Below are 12,679 nucleotides of genomic sequence, written 5' to 3'. Positions count from 1 at the left end.
GGCTTGATCGTTGAGGGGGACTCAATTACAATGAAAAAACAGGGTTTAAAAAAAGGTATGTATGTCACATAGGAAAGCTGTTCAGAGCGGTGAAAAATTCTAAGTAAGAGACTCATGTCTATCAATGGTCTCTAAATTTGATAGTGCTCAAGACAATGTACACGAGAAGAGTATAAAATTTAACTTCCTGTAATGCCATTATACAACATTGTAAAAAACAAGCAGCTCTTTAAAGGCTCAGGTAATTGCTTTAATAAAACAACTCCCAAGTAATTGCTACTTTTTTCCTCTTTTTAAATATGTACTGCTCAGTCTGAATAAGTTTGTTTATTCTCCCATACAAGTAACAATAACTTCTGGCCAAAGAAATCGCAGCTTTTATCAGGGCAAAGGTGTTAGGCCAGATAAAGGGAAACAAAAGGTACCCTGGGACAAGGTCTAACAGAGCAGTTACAGGATGGACTTTAATATGCAGAGTAAAGAAAATTACTTTAATCAAACAGAGCAAGCATTAAACCTGGATATAAGAGGGCTTCAAAACAAGGTATTTTCAAATGTAACTTTTAAAAATTCTTCATTATTTGTCCTCGAGATGTTAATATCAGTTTTTAAAAAACTGTTTATGTGTGTGTGCATATGTATACACACACACCTTTAGCATGTACCTCTAATGATTTCCCTACAAGTGTACCCAAATGAAAACATTAGCTTCCAATGTAGTAAGAGGGTTGCTTATTCAACATGTTGTAAATTTCTCATGTATTATTGGTCAGAATTCTTCTTTAAAATGGAGAGAATGTAACAAGATGTCTGGATCAAAGGAAAAAAGTGAGTCTTCATCATGTATTTTTCCAAGTAGTCCAGGGAACTAAGAGTATAAGAGTATTAAAAATAAGAGCAGCATGACTTAAGAGCCCCAAATAGAAATGAAACCAGTTTCAACATGAAGTTCTTAGCACAATGCCCACCACAGGATTTCAATAAATGGAAATTAAAATGCTGGCTAAATTTAAAATATATCTCATAAATATCTTAAGAGTTTTAACAGTTAGTTTGCTAGATATTATTATTGGGATTTTAAACAAAAGGTTCTTAGCTCCACATTAAGAGACTATAGGGTCCATAAGCACTAATCCTACAATCCTAACCATATAATCCACCAGTGGGTTCTCACTCTAGTTCAGCTTTGAAGTGTTCTTTCCTTAAAGAACTAGGGAGAAGTTGGAAAAAAAAAAACAACAAAAAACATAAATAGCCTATTTTTAGCCAGAATAAATTCTGATCTATTCAATCTATTTTGAAGAGGGTAACATTTTACATCAAAACTAGGAATTATCTGAATTTTAAGTAACAAGAAATGAACAAATTGCTGTCAATCATCATCTACACTATGTTTCTAACCAATGAAACAAACTAAGAGCCTTTAAAAATAGCCCACTACTATCTAGAATATGCATACTAATTAATTCCTTAGAAAGAAAGCAATCAGTTACATTATCCTGTTTTACTGCTGGAACTAAAAAACTAATATTCTTCTTTCTTCCCACTCCTAAGATATAGCTGTCTTGTCATCATGCTGGGGTTTTTCTACCCTATCTTTTAGCTTTCTGCCAACTTGTTATTAGTTATTGTGTATTTATTTAGTTAAAAGTGGTTTCAGATATTCAACAGCATCTAAATCACTTTTTCCACCAAATAATCACCATAGCACTTCAATACTTTGTAATGCACAAGGAAGTCAAATTTACCACAAATTTAGAAAGCCATCCAACTGTTTTCTACATACAGCAAGGTATTAAGAGAGAGGTGTAAAATGCCGACAAGGAGCAGTTTAAAAATGACTATGAATTTATATGTACTATACACTGATATAGTAACTTTCAGATTAAAAAAAACCTATTTAAAAAAAGTAGTTTCCAAAAAACTGATCAATGTACACTATAGACATCATTAAGATCAACCCACCTCCTTACATCTAATTTGTGGTCTTGCTTCTGGGAGCAAGAATCTAAAAATTTATGCCAACTATACATGTGCTTGAAATTAAAAGGTCTTACAAAATGTAATTCAGATGTTTAGTTAGCAAGAAGAACCTACAGCTTTGGAGTACCAACATGAAAGGATGACTATAAACGACAAAGCCGTAGAATATAGACAGAAACAGCCATCCTTGATTAGAGCTGACTTAAAAGTTACCAAAAATGTAAATAATTTATTTTAGTAATCAGAATTTAAAAATCTGGTTTAGCGATTCTGTCATAATTGGCTTTGTGTGTATAACACACACAAGTCTCCTAAGATGGGTACTAATTATGCTTTATGAATTTATTCTTTCAAATCCTAAATGTCAGCAAAAGTACCCCAAGCAAATAAATGACGGGGCTATTAAGTTATCTAATGTCTCCACTTTAAATAATTCTACCTAAAAATTAAAGCCATTTTTAAAGTTATATTTTAAAAAAAGAAGAAAGAAAAGAGAAACCTAAAATAAGCATAAAATATACTGCTTCTTATAAGTGTAATACAGACATGCCAGGGAACACACAAGGCTAATAGAATGTTAACTTTATTTATGAACATGTGATCTGTGTTTATACACATGCTAATAAACAAAAAGGAAATAATTCTTTTCAAGAAATAAAACTTCATCTGAATTAATTTAAATACTATATAAAATGTACTTTATACAAAATGTGTTACATTAACTACGACAGTCACCAGGATAGTCAATCTAATTTGTGCTAGCATTTGGATACATAAAAATCAGTTTAAACCAATTACCAGCAAAACAAACTTTTGGACACTTTTTACAGCATCATGCTTAAAAAAAAGAAAAAGGAAAAGAAAAAAACCCATATACCCCAAGGAGGGAAAAAAAAAAATCCCCCAACACTAAGTTTTGATTTTTGAAGTACTATATTTAGTTCCATGAGAACTAAAGGCCATATACTTTAGAGAACAAGTCCAAAGTTCAGATATTCTATGTTATCATGTTTAAGATCCAATGATCCCAGGTTAGTGAAATGCCTGATATACAATTAAAGATCAGTAGTATTTAAAAAGGATAAAGTGAAACAGCAAGCAATACCCTTAAATTCTAAGTGAAGATTTCAAACATCTTGTATTGTGTACAAATCAAGCCTGAGTAGTCAAATGTTTAGAGAACCATCAAGTTTACAGAACCCAATTACTCCAGACCTCTGTTCTGAAACAATGTTTCACCCCAAAACTTAGGAATGCTGCTGCCTTTTACTTAAAAGCTCAAAGTCAAAATGGTGTCATACTTAAGGGTAATCCACGATAATAAAAATTAAGATATTACCCTGGTTAAGGGGAGTTACCTTTGATAAGCTACAGCTTTTAGACAGCTTACAATTAATGCAGCATTTTAATAGCTTATGAGAAAGGGGGAAATATTTTAATTGGGACAACTGAGCAGACTAGAAGTGGAAGACTGCTATTAAAATTTGAGAATGATGCATTCAACTGTATAAAATCATCAAAATCATCGACGAGACACTGATATACTTGTAGGGGGCCCAATTTCAGGTTTCCTTTGTAATACAGATATAAACAAAGAATAGGAGCTCAAAATTGCCAAATAAAGCAAAACCAAATAAAAGCTGCATCAATGGTCTCTGGAAATCTCTTTTCTATGATGTGTCTCAACCTGGAGAAAGCATCAAACTTTAAATATAAGCTTTGGATGTTGCTAATGCATTTTTCAAAGCCATCAGTCAGGCAGAAAAAAAAAAAAAAAACAAAAACCAAAAAAACTAAGTGATACAACGTGAAAATGGCAAAATATACACTCCAAACATTTTTTTATTGCAAGAAACAAAAAGCACACAACAGCCTGTACATACATACAAAATACTAACTATAGACAGACAGATGTAGAACATGTCACCATGTTCATTAGTGTAAAACCTACATGATCTAGAGAGGATCATACATTAACTGTACAACACAGCGTCATACAGGGAGAATGCTATCATATTTAATATGAAACAGTGCTTTTCAGGCACAAATTACCCATTTCTACAAAATAAAGTGTGCAAATTATGCCACATATATCCATATTCAACTGAGCTGTCATCAAAATACATTTTATTTACAATATGAACTATGATCAGTTGGATATTAAGATCTAAAATGATTTACTTCACTGCTACATTATAAAGGTAAAAACAATGTGTAGAAAAAGTGTGAGATTGTGTTTTTACATACTGCTTTTGAAGTTCCCATCACTGGTTCAGTTCGACTTCTAAAAAACAAAAAGAAACATAGCATTAGTTATCTGTAACTTTTAATGAATTTTTGGGCTAAAAACACTTCTCTGATCACACATTTTTAGGAACGTAATTTTTCCTTGGCACAATGATTTAAAAACAGCCGATTTCCAAAGTAACAAATACACCACCTTGACCACTCTTTACTATCTGAACAGTTTAAAATGCATTACTGGTTTAAAAAAAAAATCCATACTGGGGAATTCTAGAATAGGTATGTATCTTGCCACTTATAATACATGTTTTCTGAAAGGCAGTATGAGGATTTTGTTATTTAAGAAATTTTGTGGTCATTTCTTAATAGACTGAACAATTATATTATTCCCCAGTTTTTAAATAGGTACAGATGTGAATTTTCATACAACAAAATTTCCTTAAAGCAAGACCAATGTTAACATTTTGTAATTTCGATCTGAGAAACTGCTGTGGTCCAAAAACTAAATTTCAAATCCATGAAGACAGGTTGGCAGTTTAATTTTAAAGTCTCAAGACAATGACCAAAGAGTAAATAAGAATTCTAACTTACAGAAAAATCCAGCACAGTCTCACAGAGTATTTAAGTTAAAAGAATAAGTTAGAGTCAAATGGTTATGGAGAATTGAACAAACTGATTTTCAGAAGCACATACACAAATAAGCTCAAGAAGTAATTCCTTTAAAAGTTCACACAGGAAAGGGGACAACGGTTGAGTTGCTAAAATATAGCCTTTAAAGGCTTAGTTTTAGTTTTAAGTTTATGCTATCCTGGCTACAGAGAAATGTTAGATAGCATATGAAAGTAGTTTCTAAGTTAGTGCATGATTTGCAAGTCCTGAGATAAAAATGAAATTTTCATTTACCAGTATTTGCTCAACAAACTCAAAAGCATTTTATGGGGCAAATACATTAAAAAAAATCATATATGTAGTGAATAAACATGCAATTCTGTAAGAAGCAACTATTTTCCCATGTACTTTAAACAATTCTCTCCCCAAAAGTCTCTGAATATCAAAAAATCTACTAAAACTGAATGTTTGTTATTTTTTAAAAAGCACTTTTAAGGCACATAGTTCACTTGGTATTTACAGGGAGAAAAAAGGGATTCAGCTTTTTAAGTTATTACTATACAAAAGATATTAAACAAAAGAATCTCCAAATGTTAAGATATGGAACATAACTGCACTAAACTAAAGTGAATATTCTTAGAATGAAAACTTGCCCACATGAGATAAAGCTCTAGGAAATGACTTTATTTTACCTCAATTCCAAGAACACATTCCATTTCTCAGGACTGGCAAATTCCAGTATTTTTTACTGACCAAAAGCAGAATTTGCCAGAATTTAAAGTAAGTCTCCTTAACCTCTAAGTAAAAATCACTACCCTTTAAATAGCCTGAGCTGCTACCCTTTTCACGTATTATAATTCTGTTATCATCATTTATATTGCAAGAAAGCAGAGAAAGTTAGATAAAAGTTTAAATCCTGCCCCTTTAGTGACTATCTTAAGCTCTAGACTACTCCTAAGTTAGTGCTATGTTCTTACTCCAATAAAGGGCATTTACCATGTGCCAGGCACTATTTAATTCCTACAACTCCCTTGAGTTAAATATCTGTATCATCTTTTATTTTAAAGAATATGAGGTACAGACTTTAGGTAACTTACCCAAAGTAATACAACTGGTGTGAAGCAGTAAATGGAGTCAAACCTAAACCTGATTCCAGTGTCTGTGCTCATAAATCCTGTGAACACTACAGCTTCCCAACAAAAGCTCCATTTACTGATGAGGAGCAAATGTTAGCATTATTGAACACTCTTGATGCTGACAACATTTAGGACAGCTCTCTTAAGACACTTAACATACATTTTAGTGGAAAAATGGTAGTGAAAAAAAGTGTGCAGGCAAATCAAAACCAAAGAAGGGGACAGAAATATTTACTCACTAATTTGAACATCATTTTCTCATCTTTGTAAACATTACCTACATAGAGAAAAACGTCTTTCTAATAGCTTTTACTCCTAACTACAGGTTAACTGCGGGAAGAAATCAGGAAAAAACAAACCCATCCTCATTATTTTAAAGGTTAAGAAAATATACTTATTAGGATAAAGCAATGGGTTCAGTTCTAAAATATACTGTTCCTTCTCACAAAACAAAAAGTTTATCTTGAGAACTTAGACATGGGATTTGATACTTACATAACATATGTCTTGCTTGTAGATTTAACACCTCCAATAGGAATTCTTCTAACAATTACAGATGAATTCTTAGGAATTAGAGCATTATCATCAGTATATTCTGTAAATAAAAAGATATAGAGTTGAATTTCTTCTTGGGGATTTGGGTAAATCATAGGTTTCAAGAATTAGAAAACTTCAAACATAAATTTTATGGGAAATGATCTTAAATATAAAGGAGCATTAATAACTACATGTTCCTTGCATCTAGATTACTGATATTGTCAGAACAAATATCCAAAGCCATAAATGACTTCTTTCTCTTCAAAGGACACCAAATAGTGCCAGCAGGTTTTTGGTTCTGGCACCTCTACTTTTGTGGAACCCCAAATCTCAGTAAGACTAAGTCATTCTCTAGTTTATTTAGCCAGTAAAGCTGAACATCTGAACTATGTATGAGAGAAAGTTGTTATTTGGAATGAAAAAACTTTCCTTCCCTGAGGCCCTAAACATAGCGGGACAGATAAAAAAAATTCAATTATGACACATTTCAAATACAGAAAGGTTTTGTAATAAAGAACTAAAAGTGAGATGCAACTTTGGATAGAATGTTGATTCAAGGAAGGCCCCCTGAGGAAGTGACATTTGACACTAGAAGACTTAAGAAGCTAGCCAGATGTGCCAAAAAGCTGGACAAAGAGTGTTTCAGATAGAAAAGCATGTGAAAAAATTACCCAAAAAGGCCAGAACAGCTGATGAAAATAAAAGAATGACTTGAAAATACAAGTAGAAAGGTAAAAATTTATATATATATACACATATATATATATTTATATTTTGTTTCTGACTACAATAGGAAGTCATTGAAGGATTTTAAACAAAAATGATGACAATCTAATCTACATTCAAAACAAAAAGGATGACTCTGGTATCTAAGTGGAGAATGAACCTGCAAGGGAACAAGAATAGAAACAGGGTGACTAATAAGGTTAACTGCACTGTAGTTCAGGTAAGAACAGAATAAACGATGTTCTGGAATGTGACAGAGAAACAGATAAGGCTTTCAGATGGTTTGGGGTGGGAGTGGGGAATGAAGGAAAAAGGGAATCTGGCATGAATTTCGGGGTTCCTGGCTTAGGCAACAGGATGAAGAGATGTCACTTTCTGAGAAGACAGAGGAAAGAAGGATCTTCCTATTCTTCAGTCTATTATTTGCAATACTTCTTCTGAAAGAATGAAATTAAAAAAGAAACTGGATCAATGACTTCTACTATGGTGTTAAAAAAAAATTGCCAAGAAAGGAACTCATAAAACTACAAAAAACAAAAATAATCCACTACAGGGAGATAGATATAAAAATGTACCCATCCCCCTTAATCACACAATCAGGTATTAGGGATCACTCTTAACTGAGTTTACTTAAGTTACTTAAGCTTTTATATACATATATACATATATATATATATCAGCTCTATTATTTTTAATCATACTATTAGTATTTCCTATTATAAACTAAACTGTTCAGGAAAGGACTCTTCAGTATATTTTAAGTAGTAGGCTATATCTTTACAAGTATCCAATTAGAGTGATGCAATTTCCTGGATTCAGACATACCAACGTAATACAATCATCATAAGACAATCATCATTATCTATTGGATAGTTCATGATAATCCCAAATGCCAAGCAAGCTCTGAGTAAGAAAAATTAGGAGCAGGGGAGACGAGAGATCTTTAAAAAATTCTAGAAACAAAACTTGGTGTCAAACACCTGACAGTTAAGTCTCTAAGTCAAAAGAGTTCACTGTGGGAACAAGTAGTGAATGTGTTCACGGATCACTTTCTAAGACAACTTACTCATCTGATCAGCACAGTAGTGTGTCAAGCTTAAAGTCTGGTCCCCTGACGCCAGATGTTCTCTAATTGACCTTTTAAGTAACTGAATTACATTGATGATTTCCTAGTCTTAAAATACCTCCTTAGTAAGTAGCCTACTAACTTCAAAAGACCCTTTTGAAGGGTCCAACAGTGTCATTTTTGATCCAAAAACATGAAGACCATGGATGAAATATAAAACAAGATTAATTTAAGAAATGGAGAAACAGTATTTTGAAAATACTTCATCCTCAGCTTCCCAATCTTTCACACTAAGTTCAGAATAAAAGTTGTTTTGCTGGTTTGTTTTTCCTTTGGGGGGGGGGGGCTGGGGAGGAGAAGGGATTGCAAATAAGCAGAAAAGTAGGAAAACTAGTTTATACAGGACAACCATATAAAAAGATAATTTGCGATTCATTCTGAAATAGAGCCTAGAAATAAAGCAAGATTCTCAAATCTAAAACATGAAATTCTGATCCAAGCATTTTTGTCTAATCAAGATAAGAGAGTCCTAAACATGGACAAATTTCTAAAATTGCAAGGAATGTTTTATAGAAACGTGATAGATTAGGTAATTTAAATATAAATTCAAACAAACTTAAGTGATCCAGTATGGCATTCTTTCCTAGGCAATCTCCTAACTATGAAGCTATAAATATTTATTCTGTCCTCTTTAATTCACTGGATGGTGCTGAAACCAAGTGACATTCTTAATCAGCTGCCTTCTGACACTGGATACTATTTCCCATAAAACTCTTTAAGTGACTAGGTATCTTTTTCTCTCCTAATTTGAGGATCTTATGAGGTAAGAATTTTTTCTTAACCAAGAATAATAGCAAAGTTTCCTCCAATAATAACAGTTCAAAAATAAAAAATATGCTGCTGGGCAAAGCACTTCTCTGCTTTCAGCGTCTGCATAGTAATGTATCACATAATTTCCTGGCTTAGGAGAAAAATAACATATCACAAAATTCAGAGTGGACAAGAATTCCATCAACCATAATTTACTCCAGTCTAACAAAGTTGTAATCAATTATTAGGTGGAAAAGACAAAGTCTAGCCCTAAATGAGTAAATCATGTTATTCTCTAGTAAAATATGAAACTTACATGGTATATGACAGTTTAAATTGCTTTAATTATCTCCAATTTCACTTGTATTTTCCTTCCTCTCATTCATTAATTAACAATAACATATCAAGATGGCCTACCTTCTCTTCTGTTAAGTGTGACTATAATGTTCCTCAAGGAAAGAATATTTCCTTTAAGGTATTTTCTTGAATAATATTTTAAAAAGCTGTTTCTCTCAAATGTTCACGATCACCAACAATACTTCCTCTCAAGCAGAGGGATGCTACACAAAATTACAATTACCAAAGCCTTACATGAAGTGTCCCTTTGTTATGATACATTGAAAAAAGGGGGTAAGTAAAGAATATTCTTTCACGTGTTATGTGAGCAAATAAAGTTCTTCCTTATTATTTCTGAATCGTGATAGGCACGGGTAGCGCTGTTTCTTAACATAATAGAACTACACTTATGTCTGGATGTAAACAGAAAACAGCTCTTGTACATAACAAGATTTATTCTATCTACAAAACTATACACCAGAAGTGGGGGACCCCCCTTCAATTTCAACTAAAAGAACCCAAGTCACACCTTAAGCCAAATTTAGTGATCAATAAAATACACTAATTAGAACTTCACTTTTCTTCTCATCCCATCAATAAAACTCAAAAGACTGACCTACTAAAAATTACACATCAGCATTACAGTACCGAGAAAAAGAAACCAAAACAAGTTCAAAGTCAGAACTGTAAAGGCCATTTTGTCAAGTTCTCATATCTTTGTTAAATTCTTATTATATAAAATGCTTCAAAAAAGAGGGGAAACTAACTAACTAACTAACTAACTAACTAACTAACTAAATAAAGTAAGAAAAAAAGCAAACTTAAAAAGTGGCTTATTTATACTCATATGGTAGCAGCCTACTATTTTCCAGTATCCTGGTATCAACATAATCATGTAAAGTCTAGCAATTACTATGTTAAAAAAGAAAAATCTGTACTTCCGATATTTATGAAATTGCTAAACTTTAAAAGTAATGTGATGAAAAGTTCAACTACTTACTTACTGTATTACTAATTCTGGAATTTACACACAAAAGTGATCACATCAGAACATACCAAAATTCAAAACATACCAATTCCAACATTTAAAGACTGGCTGGATTAAATCCTCAAAAACAAGAAAGTGAGGATCTCATCTCTCTCCACAAACCAGGCAACTCCAAAATTAAAACTAGGGGCTAACTAATGAAAGGAAGGAGAAAAGCACATAAAATTTGTCATTAAACCACCAAACGCTGTTAGGATAGAAAGTTAGAGAAGTCTCTCTAGCGCTGCTTTAAGAAATAAGAAGTCTTGCTTATGCTCTCCTCTTCTCCTGATGAAAAATAGGTTAGAAGATGCTCCAGTGCAAGCACCCAAAGAACCTAGATGACACCGCGACCCTATGCCACCAAAATGTTCATTTTAAAAAACAGTGGGGAGGAATAATCAAAGTTCCACGATTTGGGATTAGCCTGTTCCGGATGATCCAAGTACGCAGAAATCAAGTAAGTCAGTTAAAACTCGAAGGTCGACAGCTGCAACACTTGGCTATCAATGAAAGTCGTACGAAAAGTGTTAGAACGGGCAGTCCCACAAGAGACGTGATGGCGGTTAGTCTCCTGCCAGGCACCTCACCACCAGCATCTATCTTCAACCAGCAAGGATGTGGAGCCCAGACGTCTCTTACCTTCTTTCGTCTGCGCGTTGGTGATCTGCAGGTCGCAGTCGGCAGCTTTCAGCTTCTCTCTCCCCATAATCTGCTTCTTTAAGTCGCAGAGGGAGATGTGGAGCCCATCAAAGGTGACGGTATCATAGTTGAGTTTAGAGGAAAACTTATAATGCACACAGGACATGGTGCCAAAGGATTCCTAAGGTTCAGCGAGGAGACGTGGACACTCTCAATATATGTATATTTATAAACTTAAGAGCAAAATATGTACACACACAGAACACTCAGAGACAGGACCCTAAGGCCTCAGATTAAATAACCCCCCAACCACAAGCAGGGGTTCGTAAAAACAATAATCCAGAACCCCCCCGGAAATTCAGAATCGCTTCATGTGGGAGGAGGCGGACGAGGACCGGGAAGGGGGCAAGCGAGAATCCGCCAACGGGCACAATGTCACCCGGCTGGGTCCCCCTCGCTCATAATAAGGGCCGGCAGGCGACGGGGGCAGGCGGTGCAGTCAGTAGCGGTCAGTCCACACGTTAGAGTCCGAATGACCCCGCGGGGTCAGGGGTCCATAGCGCGGCCGCACCTCCCGGATGGTCTCTCTCTCCGTGGATGGGGGTGACCCAGGCCCCGGGAGAAGGTTGAGGGGAGAGGGCCTAGGCCCGGAGTCCACGAGCGGCCTCTCGCCTCCTCCCGGCTTCCGGACGACCGGCGTCGGCTTCCCCAGGCCCAGGCCCAGGCCCCCACCACACACAGACCCCTGGCGCCTGCTCCCCGGAGGCCCCGAGCGGCCCCGCGGCCTAGGCCGAAACGCGCGGTCGGCGGAGGAGAGGCCTTCCCGCAGGCCGCCCCCGGCTCCGGCTCCGCCTCCCCCCCGCCGCCGCCGCCGCCGCCAACGCCGCCTCAGACACAAAGCCGGTACTAGGCCTCGGCTAGGCCTCGCAGCGCTTCCTCACCACCCCGGGCCCCAGCCCACGGCCGGGGGGGCTTCGGCGGACCCTGGCGACGCCGCCGAGGCTCCCTGACGCTTCCTCTCGCCGAGTGCTCCGCGCTTCTCTCGCCTTTCGCTCCCGTCGCCTTCCGGCCCGGTACCGCGAGATTAGGCCCGGAAACCGCCGGGCAACGGCGAGGGCTCCGCCGGCTCCCTTTTTGTCTCGCCCCCCTGCCGCTCTCGGGCCCTCACCAGGCGCCGGCGACACCTCCAAGCCAGGCACTATGGCGGACGCGGCCTGGCTTCGGGCAAGCGCCCCACTCCGGGGTCTCTTAAGCAGGGATTGCACGGGCGGCGCGCGCGGGGCGGGGCTGGCGTGAGTCGATAGGCGGGCCGAGGGGCGGGGCCCGTGGCGTCACAAAGCGCACCGGCCCGCCCACGTGACCCCGCGCTTTGTGACTCCTGAGCGCGGAACCTGAACCAGCCGGGAGAACGGAAGAAACCATCCGGCTCAAAGGGCGGGAGGGGGGAGGCTGCGAAGAGGACCGGCTCACAGGGTTCCGGAGGGGAGTTCAGATTTCAGCTGCTGCTAAGCTGGTTTCCACCGCGGAGGGGCGGCCGGCTACTCCCCCTTCCCCACCACCCCC

At 37.1% G+C, this 12,679-nt stretch overlaps 1 protein-coding gene across 2 annotated transcripts in view; it reads right to left on the bottom strand.

Moving 5' to 3' along the window:
- The window catches only part of RBBP6 (RB binding protein 6, ubiquitin ligase), a 31,338-nt gene extending 18,958 nt beyond the window's left edge, over positions 1-12,380 (bottom strand). For both annotated transcript variants that reach the window (XM_010986933.3, XM_031433033.2), the window contains exons 1-3: positions 11,117-12,380; positions 6,468-6,567; positions 4,231-4,267 (exon numbers count right to left, since the gene is read on the bottom strand). In XM_010986933.3, the coding sequence (XP_010985235.2) occupies positions 4,231-4,267; positions 6,468-6,567; positions 11,117-11,282 (303 nt within the window). In that variant the 5' untranslated portion in view covers positions 11,283-12,380. The remainder of the gene's footprint in view (positions 1-4,230; positions 4,268-6,467; positions 6,568-11,116) is intronic.
- Positions 12,381-12,679: the final 299 nt, after the last annotated feature.

Source organism: Camelus dromedarius, chromosome 24, assembly GCF_036321535.1.
Source record: "Camelus dromedarius isolate mCamDro1 chromosome 24, mCamDro1.pat, whole genome shotgun sequence".
NCBI lineage: Eukaryota > Metazoa > Chordata > Mammalia > Artiodactyla > Camelidae > Camelus > Camelus dromedarius.
The sequence above is the reverse complement of the archived record's forward strand: the minus strand, read 5'-3'. Positions and strand labels throughout refer to the sequence as shown.